This window comes from Somniosus microcephalus, chromosome 12 (assembly GCF_052327205.1).
Source record: "Somniosus microcephalus isolate GS21.2 chromosome 12, FLI_Smic_1.0, whole genome shotgun sequence".
NCBI lineage: Eukaryota > Metazoa > Chordata > Chondrichthyes > Squaliformes > Somniosidae > Somniosus > Somniosus microcephalus.
The window spans coordinates 222,811,326-222,830,118 of NC_140998.1; the positions used below are offsets into that span (position 1 = coordinate 222,811,326).

Genomic DNA, 18,793 nt, shown 5'->3' on the forward strand with positions numbered 1-18,793 from the left:
GTTTGATGGGACAGTGTAGAGGGAGCTTTACTCTGTATCTAACCCATGCGGTACCTGCCCTGGGAGTGTTTGATGGGACAGTGTAGAGGGAGCTTTACTCTGTATCTACCCCCGTGCTGTACCTGTCCCGGGAGTGTTTGATGGGACAGTGCAGAGGGAGCTTTACTCTGTATCTAACCCCGTGCTGTACCTGCCCTGGGAGTGTTTGATGGGACAGTGTAGAGGGAGCTTTACTCTGTATCTAACCCATGCTGTACCTGCCCTGGGAGTGTTTGATGGGACAGTGTAGAGGGAGCTTTACTCTGTATCTAACCCCGTGCTGTGCCTGCCCTGGGAGTGTTTGATGGGACAGTGTAGAGGGAGCTTTACTCTGTATCTAACCCGTGCTGTACCTGTCCCGGGAGTGTTTGATGGGACAGTGTAGAGGGAGCTTTACTCTGTATCTAACCCTGTGCTGTACCTGCCCTGGGAGTGTTTGATGGGACAGTGTAGAGGGAGCTTTACTCTGTATCTAACCCGTGCTGTACCTGCCCTGGGAGTGTTTGATGGGACAGTGTAGTGGGAGCTTTACTCTGTATATAACCCGTGATGTACCTGCCCTGGGAGTGTTTGATGGGACAGTGTAGAGGGAGCTTTACTCTGTATCTAACCCGTGCTCTACCTGTCCCGGGAGTGTTTGATGGGACAGTGTAGAGGGAGCTTTACTCTGTATCTAACCCCGTGCTGTACCTGCCCTGGGAGTGTTTGATGGGACAGTGTAGAGGGAGCTTTACTCTGTATCTAACCCCGTGCTGTACCTGCCCTGGGAGTGTTTGATGGGACAGTGTAGAGGGAGCTTTACTCTGTATCTAACCCCGTGCTGTACCTGTCCCGGGAGTGTTTGATGGGACAGTGTAGAGGGAGCTTTACTCTGTATCTAACCCCGTGCTGTACCTGCCCTGGGAGTGTTTGATGGGACAGTGTAGAGGGAGCTTTACTCTGTATCTAACCCCGTGCTGTACCTGCCCTGGGAGTGTTTGATGGGACAGTGTAGAGGGAGCTTTACTCTGTACCTAACCCGTGCTGTACCTGTCCCGGGAGTGTTTGATGGGACAGTGTAGAGGGAGCTTTACTCTGTATCTAACCCCGTGCTGTACCTGCCCTGGGAGTGTTTGATGGGACAGTGTAGAGGGAGCTTTACTCTGTATCTAACCCCTGCTGTACCTGTCCCGGGAGTGTTTGATGGGACAGTGTAGAGGGAGCTTTACTCTGTATCTAACCCGTGCTGTACCTGCCCTGGGAGTGTTTGATGGGACAGTGTAGAGGGAGCTTTACTCTGTATCTAACCCGTGCTGTACCTGCCCTGGGAGTGTTTGATGGGACAGTGTAGAGGGAGCTTTACTCTGTATCTAACCCGTGCTGTACCTGCCCTGGGAGTGTTTGATGGGACAGTGTAGAGGGTGCTTTACTCTGTATCTAACCCGTGCTGTACCTGCCCTGGGAGTGTTTGATGGGACAGTGTAGAGGGAGCTTTGCTCTGTATCTAACCCGTGCTGTACCTGCCCTGGGAGTGTTTGATGGGACAGTGTAGAGGGAGCTTTACTCTGTATCTAACCCGTGCTGTACCTGCCCTGGGAGTGTTTGATGGGATAGTGTAGAGGGAGCTTTACTCTGTATCTAACCCCGTGCTGTACCTGCCCTGGGAGAGTTTGATGGGACAGTGTAGAGGGAGCTTTACTCTGTATCTAACCCGTGCTGTACCTGCCCTGGGAGTGTTTGATGGGACAGTGTAGAGGGAGCTTTACTCTGTATCTAACCCGTGCTGTACCTGCCTTGGGAGTGTTTGATGGGACAGTGTTGAGGGAGCTTTACTCTGTATCTAACCCTGTGCTGTACCTGCCCTGGGAGTGTTTGATGGTGACAGTGTAGTGGGTGCATTATTCTGTATCTAACCCGTGCTGTACCTGTCCTGGGAGTGTTTGATGGGAGAGTGTCGAGGGTGTTTTACTCTGTATCTAACCAGTGTTGTACCTGTCCTGGGAGTTTTTGATGGGACAGTGTAGAGCGAGCTTTACTCTGTATCTCACCCGTGCTGTACCTGCCCTGGGAGTGTCTGATGGGACAGTGTAGAGGGAGCTTTACTCTGTATCTCACCCGTGCTGTACCTGCCCTGGGAGTGTTTGATGGGACAGTGTAGAGGGAGCTTTACTCTGTATCTAACCCGTGCTGTACCTGCCCTGGGAGACTTTGATGGGACAGTGTAGAGGGAGCTTTACTCTGTATCTAACCCGTGCTGTACCTGCCCTGGGAGTGTTTGATTGGACAGTGTAGTGGGAGCTTTACTCTGTATCTAACCCGTGCTGTACCTGCCCTGGGATTGTTTGATGGGACAGTGTAGAGGGAGCTTTACTCTGTATCTAACCCGTGCTGTACCTGCCCTGGGAGTGTTTGATGGGACAGTGTAGAGGGAGCTTTACTCTGTATCTAACCCGTGCTGTACCTGCCCTGGGAGTGTTTGATGGGACAGTGTAGAGGGAGCTTTACTCTGTATCTAACCCGTGCTGTACCTGCCCTGGGAGAGTTTGATGGGACAGTGTAGAGGGAGCTTTACTCTGTATCTAACCCGTGCTGTACCTGCCCTGGGAGTGTTTGATGGGACAGTGTAGAGGGAGCTTTACTCTGTATCTAACCCGTGCTGTACCTGCCCTGGGAGTGTTTGATGGGACAGTGTAGAGGGAGCTTTACTCTGTATCTCACCCGTGCTGTACCTGCCCTGGGAGTGTTTGATGGGACAGTGTAGAGGGAGCTTTACTCTGTATCTAACCCGTGCTGTACCTGCCCTGGGAGTGTTTGATTGGACATTGTAGAGGGAGCTTTACTCTGTATCTAACCCCGTGCTATGCCTGCCCCGGGAGGGTTTGATGGGACAGTGTAGTGGGTGCATTACTCTGTATCTAACCCGTGCTGTATCGGTTGATGAAGTGTATCGATGGCGTAGATTTGAATTTTCGATAGTGTGGTTGTAGTGACTGGTTACAGTGATCAGGGGCACTAACCAGGATGTGAATTTCTTCTCGACCCTCAGACTCCCCTCGAATTCATAGCATCATCGATCCAGTAGAGGTGGACCTGGGCGGTTCTGTCGAGATGGTTTGCACGGCAGACGCAAACCCAGTCAGCAGCGCGATGGTGACATGGAAATGGATCGTAAGTCAGAAGCTTCTGTCTCCTATTCACTATCTCACCTTCCACTATCCCCCAGTCTGGGTCTCAGCCTCAAGGAGGAGGAAATGCTCAGTCCCACCCTGGACGGCGCTATCCTAAAAACATCAGAAATAGGAGCAGGAGTCGGCCATTCGGCCCCTCGAGCCTGCTCCGCCATTCAATGAGATCATGGCTGATCATCCAAATTCAGTACCCTGTCCCTGCCTTCTCCCCATGTCCCTTGATCCCTTTAGCCTTAAGAAATATATCTAACTCCTTCTTGAATATATTTAATGAATTGGCCTCAACTGCCTTCTGTGGCAGAGAATTCCACAGGTTCACCACTCTCTGGGTGAAGAAATTCCTCCTCATCTCAGTCCTCAATGGCCGACCCCTTATTCTGAGACTGTGACCCCTGGTTCTGGACTCTCCAGCCAGGGGGAAACAACCTCCCTGCATCTACCCTGTCAAGCCCTGTAAGAATCTTATATATATTTCAATGAGATCACCTCTCATTCTTCAATAATCCAGAGAGGATCGGCCCAATCTGCTCAATCTCTCCTCATAGGACAAGCGCCCCATTCCAGGAATCAGTCTGGTGAACCTTGGTTGCAATCCCTCTCCTGCTCCGTGTGTGGGGATCAGTCCCACACTGGGTCCCCTGCCGTTGTTGGTGGCACCCTGAGTCTGCTGAAACCCTCCTGGAGTTTTTGTCCTTTTCACAGGGTCAAGGACGGGAGGTGACAGAGGGAGACCAGATCTTCATGGACAACACCACCAAGCTCATCATCCGTGATGCAACGCGGAGGGACGCCGGGCGATACGAGTGCTGGGCCGATAACGGAATCGCGCCACCGGCCTCGGGCAGTGCCCAGCTCATCGTGCGATGTAAGCGGGTCGTACGGCTTAACCGGAGTCGGCACAAAGAGCGAGCTTTGAGACGCAAGTAGGCGCAATCCTTCACTCCATGTGGGAACTGGGCTCCATCCCACTCTGGACATCAGGAGTTGGACGTTGTTGCCCTTTCACCCCCAGGACCCGCGTCAAATCCTAGCCCGACAGTCTGTGCTTTGTGTGACTTGAATCTGGGGCTTCTTCCAGTCTTGAGTCTACAGTATAAATCTGCCCAAAGTCCAAAATGATTTGTGCAAAATGTGAGTCACCGTGAGGCAAGGAGTAATACACATTAATGGGACAGTGTAGAGGGAGCTTTACTCTGTATCTAACCCGTGCTGTACCTGCCCTGGGAGTGTTTGATGGGACAGTGTAGAGGGAGCTTTACTCTGTATCTAACCCGTGCTGTACCTGCCCTGGGAGTGTTTGATGGGACAGTGTAGAGGGAGCTTTACTCTGTATCTAACCCCGTGCTGTACCTGCCCTGGGAGTGTTTGATGGGACAGTGTAGAGGGAGCTTTACTCTGTATCTAACCCGTGCTGTACCTGCCCTGGGAGTGTTTGATGGGACAGTGTAGAGGGAGCTTTACTCTGTATCTAACCCGTGCTGTACCTGTCCTGGGAGTGTTTGATGGGACAGTGTAGAGGGAGCTTTACTCTGTATCTAACCCGTGCTGTACCTGCCCTGGGAGTGTTTGATGGGACAGTGTAGAGGGAGCTTTACTCTGTATCTAACCCGTGCTGTACCTGCCCTGGGAGTGTTTGATGGGACAGTGTAGAGGGAGCTTTACTCTGTATCTAACCCCGTGCTGTACCTGCCCTGGGAGTGTTTGATGGGACAGTGTAGAGGGAGCATTACTCTGTATCTAACCCGTGCTGTACCTGCCCTGGGAGTGTTTGATGGGACAGTGTAGAGGGAGCTTTACTCTGTATCTAACCCCGTGCTGTACCTGCCCTGGGAGTGTTTGATGGGACAGTGTAGAGGGAGCTTTCTTCAGTATCTAACCCGTGCTGTACCTGCCCTGGGAGTGTTTGATGGGACAGTGTAGAGGGAGCTTTACTCTGTATCTCACCCCGTGCTGTACCTGCCCTGGGAGTGTTTGATGGGACAGTGTAGAGGGAGCATTACTCTGTATCTAACCCGTGCTGTACCTGCCCTGGGAGTGTTTGATGGGACAGTGTAGAGGGAGCTTTACTCTGTATCTAACCCGTGCTGTACCTGCCCTGGGAGTGTTTGATGGGACAGTGTAGAGGGAGCTTTACTCTGTATCTAACCCGTGCTGTATCTGCCCTGGGAGTGCTTGATGGGACAGTGTAGAGGGAGCTTTACTCTGTATCTAACCCGTGCTGTACCTGCCCTGGGAGTGTTTGATGGGACAGTGTAGAGACAGCTTTACTCTGTATCTAACCCGTGCTGTACCTGCCCTGGGAGTGTTTGATGGGACAGTGTAGAGGGAGCTTTACTCTGTATCTAACCCGTGCTGTATCTGCCCTGGGAGTGCTTGATGGGACAGTGTAGAGGGAGCTTTACTCTGTATCTAACCCCGTGCTGTACCTGCCCTGGGAGTGTTTGATGGGACAGTGTAGAGGGAGCTTTACTCTGTATCTAACCCCGTGCTGTACCTGCCCTGGGAGTGTTTGATGGGACAGTGTAGAGGGAGCTTTACTCTGTATCTAACCCATGCTGTACCTGCCCCGGGAGTGTTTGATGGGACAGTGTAGAGGGAGCTTTACTCTGTATCTAACCCGTGCTGTACCTGCCCTGGGAGTGTTTGATGTTTCAGTGTAGCGGGAGCTTTACTCTGTATCTAACCCCGTGCTGTACCTGCCCTGGGAGTGTTTGATGGGACAGTGTAGAGGGAGCTTTACTCTGTATCTAACCCGTGCTGTACCTGCCCTGGGAGTGTTTGATGGGACAGTGTAGAGGGAGCTTTACTCTGTATCTAACCCGTGCTGTACCTGCCCTGGGAGTGTTTGATGAGGCAGTGTAGAGAGAGCTTTACTCTGTATCTAACCCCGTGCTGTATCTGCCCTGGGAGTGTTTGATGGGGCAGTGTAGAGGGAGCTTTACTCTGTATCTAACCCGTGCTGTACCTGCCCTGAGAGTGTTTGATGGGACAGTGTAGAGGGAGCTTTACTCTGTATCTAACCCGTGCTGTACCTGCCCTGGGAGTGTTTGATGGGACAGTGTAGAGAGAGCTTTACTCTGTATCTAACCTGTGCTGTACCTGCCCTGGGAGTGTTTGATGGGACAGTGTAGAGGGAGCTTTACTCTGTATCTAACCCGTGCTGTACCTGCCCTGGGAGTGTTTGATGGGACAGTGTAGAGGGAGATTTACTCTGTATCTAACCCCGTGCTGTACCTGCCCTGGGAGTGTTTGATGGGACAGTGTAGAGGGAGCTTTACTCTGTATCTAACCCGTGCTGTACCTGCCCTGGGAGTGTTTGATGGGACAGTGTAGAGGGAGCTTTACACTGGATCTAACCCGTGCTGTACCTGCCCTGGGAGTGTTTGATGGGACAGTGTAGAGGGAGCTTTACTCTGTATCTAACCCCGTGCTGTACCTGCCCTGGGAGTGTTTGATGGGACAGTGTAGAGGGAGCTTTACTCTGTATCTAACCCGTGCTGTACCTGCCCTGGGAGTGTTTGATGGGACAGTGTAGAGGGAGCTTTACTCTGTATCTAACCCATGCGGTACCTGCCCTGGGCGTGTTTGATGGGACAGTGTAGAGGGAGCTTTACTCTGTATCTAACCCGTGCTGTACCTGACCTGGGAGTGTTTGATGGGACAGTGTAGAGGGAGCTTTACTCTGTATCTAACCCATGCGGTACCTGCCCTGGGCGTGTTTGATGGGACAGTGTAGAGGGAGCTTTACTCTGTATCTAACCCGTGCTGTACCTGCCCTGGGAGTGTTTGATGGGACAGTGTAGAGGGAGCTTTACTCTGTATCTAACCCCGTGCTGTACCTGCCCTGGGAGTGTTTGATGGGACAGTATAGAGGGAGCTTTACTCTGTATCTAACCCATGCGGTACCTGCCCTGGGAGTGTTTGATGGGACAGTGTAGAGGGAGCTTTACTCTGTATCTAACCCGTGCTGTACCTGCCCTGGGCGTGTTTGATGGGACAGTGTAGAGGGAGCTTTACTCTGTATCTAACCCATGCGGTACCTGCCCTGGGCGTGTTTGATGGGACAGTGTAGCGGGAGCTCTGTGTCATGTCTGTTTTTTGACATTTCCGCAGTTAAGCCGGAGCTACAGAAAGGTGTTGAACTGAGCAAAGTGGCGGTGGAGGGGGACGGGACGACCACAGCCACACTGACCTGCAAAGCCGAAGGAGTCCCCGACGTGGTCTTCAACTGGGCTAAGAATGGGGTGGCCTTAGACCCCAATAACCCCAGGTACGGGTTGATGATCCTCTTTCTGGAGTGAGGAATCACAGAGGGCGCTCAGAACTATTGAGGCTTTCTCCATCCAAAATAACTTTCCACATGCTGTGTCAATAAGATGAAAAGTTGATCAACTCGGCCAATGGCATTGCTATTTTGTGCATGGCAGGATCCCAGAAGGCATGAGATGAGTTAACCTGCTCCTGTGGTGCTGGTTGAAGGAGGAACATTGGCAAAGTCACAGGGAGGTCTCCTTGAGTGTCATCCAATGGGGTCTTTCACTCAGAGTGTGACACGCCCTCAGTACAGAGCTGGGCTTCAGCTTGGGTCATTCCCAGACAGTGTAGGTCAGTCAGGGGATCATTAGATGTGCCATTGAACAGAGAAGGGATGGAGGGATTTGGTGGATAGGTGGGGTTGAGGGATTTGGTGGGTTGGTGGGATTGAGGGATTTGGTGGGTTGGTGGGGTTGAGGGATTTGGTGGGTTGGTGGGGTTGAGGGATTTGGTGGGTAGGTGGGATTGAGGGGTATTGTGGGGTGGTGGGGTTGAGGGATTTGGTGATAAGGTGGGGCTGAGGGATATAGTGGAGAGGTGTGGTTGAGGGGTTTGGTGGGTAGGTGGGATATAACCTATGGATAGAACTTGGCATCTTCTTGGTCTATGATTCTCTGTACCCCAGTGAGAGCCAGACCCAGGGAGATGTACCCCAGTGAGAGCCAGACCCAGGGAGATGTACCGCAGTGAGAGCCAGACCCAGGGAGATGTTCCCCAGTGAGAGCCAGACCCAGGGAGATGTTCCCCAGTGAGAGCCAGACCCAGGGAGCTGTTCCCCAGTGAGAGCCAGACCCAGGGAGATGTACCCCAGTGAGAGCCAGACCCAGGGAGATGTTCCCCAGTGAGAGCCAGACCCAGGGAGATGTTCCCCAGTGAGAGCCAGACCCAGGGAGATGTTCCCCAGTGAGAGCCAGACCCATGGGAGATGTTCCCCAGTGAGAGCCAGACCCAGGGAGATGTTCCCCAGTGAGAGCCAGACCCATGGGAGATGTTCCCCAGTGAGAGCCAGACCCAGGGAGATGTACCCCAGTGAGAGCCAGACCCAGGGAGATGTTCCCCAGTGAGAGCCAGACCCAGGGAGATGTACCCCAGTGAGAACCAGACCCAGGGAGATGTACCCCAGTGAGAGCCAGACCCAGGGAGATGTTCCCCAGTGAGAGCCAGATGCAGGGAGATGTTCCCCAGTGAGAGACAGGCCCAGGGAGATGTACCCCAGTGAGAGCCAGACCCAGGGAGATGTTCCCCAGTGAGAGCCAGACCGAGGGAGATGTACCCCAGTGAGAGCCAGACCCAGGGAGATGTACCCCAGTGAGAGCCAGACCCAGGGAGATGTTCCCCAGTGAGAGCCAGACCCAGGGAGATGTTCCCCAGAGAGAGCCAGACCCAGGGAGATGTTCCCCAGTGAGAGCCAGACCCAGGGAGATGTACCCCAGTGAGAGTCAGACCCAGGGAGATGTACCGCAGTGAGAGCCCGACCCAGGGAGATGTACCGCAGTGAGAGCCCGACCCAGGGAGATGTACCCCAGTGAGAGCTAGACCCAGGGAGATGTTCCCCAGTGAGAGCCAGACCCAGGGAGATGTACCCCAGTGAGAGCCAGACCCAGGGAGATGTTCCCCAGTGAGAGCCAGACCCAGGGAGATGTACCGCAGGGAGAGCCAGACCCAGGGAGATGTACCCCAGTGAGAGCCAGACCCAGGGAGATGTACCCCAGTGAGCCAGACCCAGGGAGATGTTCCCCAGTGAGAGCCAGACCCAGGGAGATGTTCCCCAGTGAGCCAGACCCAGGGAGATGTTCCCCAGTGAGAGCCAGACCCAGGGAGATGTTCCCCAGTGAGAGCCAGACCCAGGGAGATTTACCCCAGTGAGAGCCAGACCCAGGGAGATGTTCCCCAGTGAGAGCCAGACCCAGGGAGATGTTCCCCAGTGAGAGCCAGACCCATGGGAGATGTTCCCCAGTGAGAGCCAGACCCAGGGAGATGTTCCCCAGTGAGAGCCAGACCCAGGGAGATGTTCCCCAGTGAGAGCCAGACCCAGGGAGATGTTCCCCAGTGAGAGCCAGACCCAGGGAGATGTACCCCAGTGAGAGCCAGACCCAGGGAGATGTACCCCAGTGAGAGCCAGACCCAGGGAGATGTACCCCAGTGAGAGCCAGACCCATGGAGATGTTCCCCAGTGAGAGCCAGACCCAGGGAGATGTTCCCCAGTGAGGGCCAGACCCAGGGAGATGTACCCCAGTGAGGGCCAGACCCAGGGAGATGTTTCCCAGTGAGAGCCAGACCCAGGGAGATGTACCCCAGTGAGGGCCAGACCCAGGGAGATGTTTCCCAGTGAGAGCCAGACCCAGGGAGATGTACCGCAGTGAGAGCCAGACCCAGGGAGATGTACCCCAGTGAGGGCCAGACCCAGGGAGATGTTTCCCAGTGAGAGCCAGACCCAGGGAGATGTACCACAGTGAGAGCCAGACCCAGGGAGATGTACCCCAGTGAGGGCCAGACCCAGGGAGATGTACCCCAGTGAGTGCCAGACCCAGGGAGATGTTCCCCAGTGAGAGCCAGACCCAGGGAAATGTTCCCCAGTGAGAGCCAGACCCAGGGAGATGTACCCCAGTGAGAGCCAGACCCAGGGAGATGTTCCCCAGTGAGAGCCAGACCCAGGGAGATGTTCCCCAGTGAGAGCCAGACCCAGGGAGATGTACCCCAGTGAGAGCCAGACCCAGGGAGATGTTCCCCAGTGAGAGCCAGACCCATGGGAGATGTACCCCAGTGAGAGCCAGACCCAGGGAGATGTTCCCCAGTGAGAGCCAGACCCAGGGAGATGTTCCCCAGTGAGAGCCCGACCCAGGGAGATGTTCCCCAGTGAGAGCCAGACCCAGGGAGATGTTCCCCAGTGAGAGCCAGACCCAGGGATATTTACCCCAGTGACAGTCAGACCCAGGGAGATGTACCCCAGTGAGGGCCAGACCCTTGGAGATGTTCCCCAGTGAGAGCCAGACCCAGGGAGATGTTCCCCAGCGAGAGCCAGACCCAGGGAGATGTTCCCCAGCGAGAGCCAGACCCAGGGAGATGTTCCCCAGCGAGAGCCAGACCCAGGGAGATGTTCCCCAGCGAGAGCCAGACCCAGGGAGATGATCCCCAGTGAGAGCCAGACCCAGGGAGATGTTCCCCAGTGAGAGCCAGACCCAGGGAGATGTTCCCCAGTGAGAGCCAGACCCAGGGAGATGTTCCCCAGTGAGAGCCAGACCCAGGGAGATGTTCCCCAGTGAGAGCCAGACCCAGGGAGATGTACCCAAGTGAGAGCCAGACCCAGGGAGATGTTCCCCAGTGAGAGCCAGACCTAGGGAGATGTACCCCAGTGAGAGCCAGACCCAGGGAGATGTTCCCCAGTGAGAGCCAGACCCAGGGAGATGTACCCCAGTGAGAGCCAGACCCAGGGAGATGTTCCCCAGTGAGAGCCAGACCCAGGGAGATGTTCCCCAGTGAGAGCCAGACCCAGGGAGATGTACCCCAGTGAGAGCCAGACCCAGGGAGATGTTCCCCAGTGAGAGCCAGACCCAGGGATATGTTCCCTAGTGAGAGCCAGACCCAGGGAGATGTTCCCCAGTGAGAGCCAGACCCAGGGAGATGTACCACAGTGACAGTCAGTGCCTGTGGAAAAGTAGGGACTCTGGAAATTAGAGAGTAAAAACTGCTGCAGAGTAAACCTTCCCTTCATCAACTGGACTCTCATCCTATGGGTGTTTACTGATTTTCTTTGATGGTTAGATATTTACAGAGTACACTTCACGAGGGGCCTCTCCACACGAGCCAGCTGATGATCATCAACGCCACTGCAGCCCTGGACTATGCAATCTTCACCTGCACTGCCCAGAACCCGCTGGGGATAGACCTCTTCGACATTCAACTCGTCAGCACCAGTGAGTCCAAAAACGGAGATCACAACAAGCAAGAGGCAGCAGAGAATGTGAGGGACACACAGGCCATCAAGGGGGTTCCTCCAACAGCCCATGTACATTCTCCCCTATCATGGACTCTACCCACCCATTAAATCTCCTCCCACAGCCCATGTACACTCTCCCCTATCATGGGCTCTACCCACCCATTAAATCTCCTCCCACAGCCCATGTACACTCTCCCCTATCATGGACTCTACCCACCCATTTAATCTCCTCCCACAGCCCATGTACACTCTCCCCTATCATGTACTCTATCCACCCATTTAATCTCCTCCCACAGCCCATGGACGCTCTCCCCTGTCATGGACTCTACCCACCCATTTAATCTCCTCCCACAGCCCATGGACACTCTCCCCTATCATGGACTCTACCCACCCATTAAATCTCCTCCCACAGCCCATGGACACTCTCCCCTATCATGGACTCTACCCACCCATTTAATCTCCTCCCACAGCCCATGTACACTCTCCCCTGTCATGGACTCTACCCACCCATTTAATTACCTGGTGGAATCTGAACCCAGGTTCTGAGTGGGTTGAGATGTTCCTGGTGGACTTCCTTCTTGGCTGGAGGGCAGTGGGCGTGGTGAGAGGGGCATGGGAGTTGTAGGGAGACGCAAGAGAGGGAGGAGGGGGAAGGTACCTTAAACTGGGCACGTCTCACATTTAGTAAGTTATTGAAGGATTGCAGGGCGGAGGCCTCCTCCTCTCGCCCACTCACTCCCAATGGACCTAAGGCTAATGTTAACCCCTCGATGTCCGTTTCTCACTGCAGGCAGGCCGGACGCTCCGACAGGACTGAGGATGTTGAGTAAGACCCACAACTCTGTCACGCTTGCCTGGAGTGCGGGGTTCAATGGGGGCCTGGAGCAGAGCTTCCAAGTCAGGTAACCTTCGCCTGAGAGGTCATGGCCTCAACCTAGGCGGGTGGGTGGGGGGACGGGGTCACCGAGGGCAGGTGGGGTGAGGGAGCGACAGCGTCAGGAACACCTGAGCCACAGTTGGTGCCTCCTCCTGGTAAGCTTCAGCACTTGCAGTGAAAGTGGACCAGGCCCCTCACCTGGTGGAGAGTGAAAGACAATCGATGTGTTCAGGAATTGTGACCAGATAGGTACACAGTATTCACAGCACAGAAACAGGCCATTCGGCCCCATTGCTCCGTGCCAGTGTTCGTGCTCCACACCAGCCTCCTCCCACCCCTCCTCATCTCACCCCATCATCACCAGCCTCCTCCCACCCCTCTTCATCTCACCCCATCAACACCAGCCTCCTCCCACCCCTCTTCATCTCACCCCATCAACACCAGCCTCCTCCCACCCCTCTTCATCTCACCCCATCAACACCAGCGTCCTCCCACCCCTCTTCATCTCACCCCATCAACACCAGCCTCCTCCCACCCCTCTTCATCTCACCCCATCAACACCAGCCTCCTCCCACCCCTCTTCATCTCACCCCATCAACACCAGCGTCCTCCCACCCCTCTTCATCTCACCCTATCAACACCAGCCTCCTCCCACCCCTCTTCATCTCACCCTATCAACACCAGCCTCCTCTCACCCGTCTTCATCTCATCCCATCAACACCAGCCTCCTCCCACCCCATTTCATCTCACCCCATCAACACCAGCCGCCTCCCACCCCTCTTTATCTCACCCCATCAACATCAGCCTCCTCCCGCCCCTCTTCATCTCACCCCATTAACACCAGCCTCCTCCCACCCATCTTCATCTCATCCCATCAACACCAGCCTCCTCCCACCCCATTTCATCTCACCCCGTCAACACCAGCCTCCTCCCACCCCTCTTCATCTCACCCCGTCAACACCAGCCTCCTCTCACCCGTCTTCATCTCATCCCATCAACACCAGCCTCCTCCCACCCCATTTCATCTCACCCCATCAACACCAGCCGCCTCCCACCCCTCTTTATCTCACCCCATCAACATCAGCCTCCTCCCGCCCCTCTTCATCTCACCCCATTAACACCAGCCTCCTCCCACCCATCTTCATCTCATCCCATCAACACCAGCCTCCTCCCACCCCATTTCATCTCACCCCGTCAACACCAGCCTCCTCCCACCCCTCTTCATCTCACCCCATCAACACCAGCCTCCTCCCACCCCTCTTCATCTCACCCCATCCACACCAGCCTCCTCCCACCCCTCTTCATCTCGCCCCATCAACACCAGCCTCCTCCCACCCCTCTTCATCTCCCCCCATCAACACCAGCCTCCTCCCACCCCTCTTCATCTCACCCCATCAACACCAGCCTCCTCCCACCCCTCTTCATCTCACCCCATCAACACCAGCCTCCTCCCACCCCTCTTCATCTCACCCCATCAACACCAGCCTCCTCCCACCCCTCTTCATCTCTCCCCATCAACACCAGCCTCCTCCCACCCCTCTTCATCTCACCCCATCAACACCAGCCTCCTCCCACCCCTCTTCATCTCACCCCATCAACACCAGCCCCCTCCCACCCTCTTCATCTCATCCCATCAACACCAGCCTCCTCCCACCCCTCTTCATCTCACCCCATCAACACCAGCCTCCTCCCACCCCTCTTCATCTCACCCCATCAACACCAGCCTCCTCTCACCCCTCTTCATCTCACCCCATCAACACCAGCCTCCTCCCACCCCTCTTCATCTCACCCCATCAACACCAGCCTCCTCCCACCCTTCTTCATCTCAGCCCATCAACACCAGCCCTCTCCCACCCCTCTTCATCTCACCCCGTCAACACCATCCTCCTCCCACCCTTCTTCATCTCACCCCATCAACACCAGCCTCCTCCCACCCCTCTTCATCTCACCCCATCAACACCAGCCTCCTCCCACCCCTCTTCATCTCACCCCATCACCATATCCTTCTATTCCTTTCTCCCTCGTGTGTTTATCCAGCTTTCCCTTAAATGTATCTCTGCTCTTCCCCTCAACCACTCCCTGTGGTAGCGAGTTCCCCATTCTCACCACTCTCTGGGGAAAGAAGTTTCTCCTGAATTCCCTATTGGATTTATCAGTGACTCTCTTATATTGATGGCCCCTAGTTCTGGTCTCCCCCACAAGTGGAAACATCTTCTCTACGTCTACCCTATCGAACCCCTTCATAATCTTAAAGCCCTCTATCAGGCCACCCCTCAGCCTTCTCTTTTCTAGAGGAAGGAGCCCCGGCCTGTTCAGTCTTTCCTGATAGTTATAACCTCTCAGTCCTGGTATAATCCTTGTGAATCTTTTTAGCACCTTCTCCAGTACCTCTACATTTTTAGATAATATGGGTGGATACCACATATCTGCAGCATAACAAAGACTGCCTACTTCCACCTCCGTAACATCGCCCATCTCCGCCCTTGCCTCAGCTCATCCGCTGCTGAAACCCTCATCCATACCTTTGTTACTTCTAGACTTGACTATTCCAACACACTCCTGGCTGGCCTCCCACACTCCACCCTACGTAAAGTTGACGTCATCCAAAACTCGGCTGCTCGTGTCCTAACTCGCACCAAGTCCCGTTCGCCCATCACCCTGTGCTCGCTGACTTACATTGGCTCCCGGTTAAGCAGCGCCTCGATTTCAAAATTCGCATCCTTGTTTTCAAATCCCTCCATGGCCTCGCCCCTGCCTATCTCTGTAACCTCCTTCAGTCCCACAAATTCTGCACTCCTCTAATTCTACCCTCTTGAGGATCCCTGATTATAATCGCTCAACCATTGGTGGCCGTGCCTTCTGTTGCCTAGGCCCAAAGCTCTGGAATTCCCTCCCTAAACCTTTCCGCCTCTCCACCTCTCTTTCCTCCTCTAAGACGCACCTTAAAACCTACTTCTTTGACCAAGCTTTTGGTCACCTGCCCTAATTTATCCTTATGTGGATCGGTGTCAAATTTTTTGTCTTAAAATACTCCTGTGCAGCACCTTAGGACGTTTTACTATATTAAAGGCGCTATATAAATACAAGTTGTTGTTGTTTTTGGAGACCAGAACTGTGCACAGTGCTCCAAGTGTGGTTTAACTAGAGTCCATTCTAAAAGATGTAATAGCAGAGCACTTGGAAAACAGTGACAGGATCGGACAAAGTCAACATGGATTCACAAAAGGTAAATCGTGCTTGACTAATCTACTGGAATGTTTTGAGGATGTAACTGGTAAAATAGATAAGGGAGAACCAGTGGATGTGGTGTATCTGGACTTTCAGAAGGCCTTCGATAAGGTCCCGCATAAGAGATTAGCGTGTAAAGTTAAGGCACATGGGACTGGGGGCAAGGTATTGACTTGGATAGAGAACTGGTTGGCAGACAGAAAGCAAAGAGTTGGAATAAACGGGTCGTTTTCCGAGTGGCAGGCAGTGACTAGTGGGGTACCGCAGGGATTGGTCCTTGGACCCCAGCTATTCACAATATATATAAATGATCTGGACAAGGGAACTAGATGTAATATCTCCAAATTTGCAGACGACACAAAGCTGGGTGGACCTGTGTGCTGTGAGGAGGATGTCGAGAAACTCCAGGATGATTTGGACATGTTGGGTGATTGGGCAGAAACATGGCAGATGCAATATAACGTGGATAAGTGTGAGGTTATCCACTTTGGTGGAAAAACAGGAAGGCAGATTATTACCTAAATGGCAATAGATTGGGAGAAGGGGAAGTGCAAAGAGACCTGGGTGTCCTTGTGCACCAGTCGCTGAAGGTAAGCATGCAGGTGCAGCAGGCGGTTAAGAAGGCAAATGGTATGTTGGCCTTCATAGCGAGAGGGTTTGAGTACAGGAACAAGGATGTCTTGCTGCAGTTGTACAGGGCCTTGGTGAGGCCACACCTTGAGTATTGTGTGCAGTTTTGGTCGCCTTATCTGAGGAAGGATGTTCTTGCCATGGAGGGAGTGCAGCAAAGATTCACCAGACTGATACCTGGGATGGCAGGAATGACGTATGAAGAGAGATTGGGTCAATTGGGCTTGTACTCGCTGGAGTTTAGAAGAATGAGAGGGGATCTCAGTGAAACTTATAAAATTCTGACAGGACTGGACAGACTAGATGCAGGAAGGATGTTCCCGATGGTCGGGGAGTCCTGAACCAGGGGACACAGTCTAAGGATAAAGGGTAAGCCATTTAGGATAGAAATGAGGAGGAATTTCTTCACTCAGAGAGTGGTGAACCTGTGGAATTCTCTACCACAGAAGGCAGTAGAGGCCAATTCATTAAATATATTCAAGAAGAAGTTGGATATATTTCTTAAGGCTAAAGGGATCAAGGGATATGGGGAGAAGGCAGGGATAGGGTACTGAATTTGGATGATCAGCCATGATCTCATTGAATGGCGGAGCAGGATCGAGGGGCCGAATGGCCTACTTCTGCTCCTATCTTCTATGTTTCTATATGGAGACCAGAACTGTGCACAGTGCTCCAAGTGCGGTCTAACCAAGGTATATGGAGACCAGAACTGTGCACAGTGCTCCAAGTGCGGTCTAACCAAGGTATATGGAGACCAGAACTGTGCACAGTGCTCCAAGTGTGGTCTAGCCAAGGTATATGGAGACCAGTACTGTGCACAGTGCTCCAAGTGTGGCCTAACCAAGGTATATGGAGACCAGAACTGTGCACAGTGCTCCAAGTGCGGTCTAACCAAGGTATATGGAGACCAGAACTGTGCACAGTGCTCCAAGTGCGGTCTAACCAAGGTATATGGAGACCAGAACTGTGCACAGTGCTCCAAGTGTGGTCTAACCAAGGTATATGGAGACCAGTACTGTGCACAGTGCTCCAAGTGTGGTCTAACCAAGGTAGATGGAGACCAGAACTGTGCCCAGTGCTCCAAGTGTGGTCTAACCAAGGTATATGGAGACCAGAACTGTGCACAGTGCTCCAAGTGTGGTCTAACCAAGGTATATGGAGACCAGTACTGTGCACAGTGCTCCAAGTGTGGTCTAACCAAGGTATATGGAGACCAGTACTGTACACAGTGCTCCAAGTGTGGTCTAACCAAGGTATATGGAGACCAGAACTGTGTACAGTGCTCCAAGTGTGGCCTAACCAAGGTATATGGAGACCAGAACTGTGCACAGTGCTCCAAGTGTGGTCTAACCAAGGTATATGGAGACCAGAACTGTGCACAGTGCTCCAAGTGCGGTCTAACCAAGGTATATGGAGACCAGAACTGTGCACAGTGCTCCAAGTGCGGTCTAACCAAGGTATATGGAGACCAGAACTGTGCACAGTGCTCCAAGTGTGGTCTAACCAAGGTATATGGAGACCAGAACTGTGCACAGTGCTCCAAGTGTGGTCTAACCAAGGTATATGGAGACCAGTACTGTGCACAGTGCTCCAAGTGTGGTCTAACCAAGGTATATGGAGACCAGAACTGTGCCCAGTGCTCCAAGTGTGGTCTAACCAAGGTATATGGAGACCAGAACTGTGCACAGTGCTCCAAGTGTGGTCTAACCAAGGTATATGGAGACCAGTACTGTGCACAGTGCTCCAAGTGTGGTCTAACCAAGGTATATGGAGACCAGAACTGTGCCCAGTGCTCCAAGTGTGGTCTAACCAAGGTATATGGAGACCAGAACTGTGCACAGTGCTCCAAGTGTGGTCTAACCAAGGTACATGGAGACCAGAACTGTGCACAGTGCTCCAAGTGTGGTCTAACCAAGGTATATGGAGACCAGAACTGTGCACAGTGCTCCAAGTGTGGTCTAACCAAGGTATATGGAGACCAGAACTGTGCACAGTGCTCCAAGTGTGGTCTAACCAAGGTTTATGGAGACCAGAACTGTGCACAGTGCTCCAAGTGTGGTCTAACCAAGGTATATGGAGACCAGTACTGTGCACAGTGCTCCAAGTGTGGTCTAACCAAGGTATATGGAGGCCAGAACTGTGCCCAGTGCTCCAAGTGTGGTCTAACCAAGGTATATGGAGACCAGAACTGTGCACAGTGCTCCAAGTGTGGTCTAACCAAGGTATATGGAGACCAGTACTGTGCACAGTGCTCCAAGTGTGGTCTAACCAAGGTATATGGAGACCAGAACTGTGCCCAGTGCTCCAAGTGTGGTCTAACCAAGGTATATGGAGACCAGAACTGTGCACGGTGCTCCAAGTGTGGTCTAACCAAGGTATATGGAGACCAGAACTGTGCACGGTGCTCCAAGTGTGGTCTAACCAAGGTATATGGAGACCAGAACCGTGCACGGTGCTCCAAGTGTGGTCTAACCAAGGTATATGGAGACCAGAACTGTGCACAGTGCTCCAAGTGTGGTCTAACCAAGGTATATGGAGACCAGAACTGTGCACAGTGCTCCAAGTGTGGTCTAACCAAGGTATATGGAGACCAGAACTGTG

General features: G+C 53.4%; 1 protein-coding gene across 1 annotated transcript in view; it reads left to right on the plus strand.

Moving 5' to 3' along the window:
- The window catches only part of nphs1 (NPHS1 adhesion molecule, nephrin), a 152,461-nt gene that overhangs the window by 99,827 nt on the left and 33,841 nt on the right, over positions 1-18,793 (plus strand). The window contains exons 17-21 of the mRNA XM_086002484.1: positions 3,065-3,186; positions 3,909-4,071; positions 7,320-7,476; positions 11,283-11,434; positions 12,248-12,359. Of these exons, the coding sequence (XP_085858610.1) occupies positions 3,065-3,186; positions 3,909-4,071; positions 7,320-7,476; positions 11,283-11,434; positions 12,248-12,359 (706 nt within the window). The remainder of the gene's footprint in view (positions 1-3,064; positions 3,187-3,908; positions 4,072-7,319; positions 7,477-11,282; positions 11,435-12,247; positions 12,360-18,793) is intronic.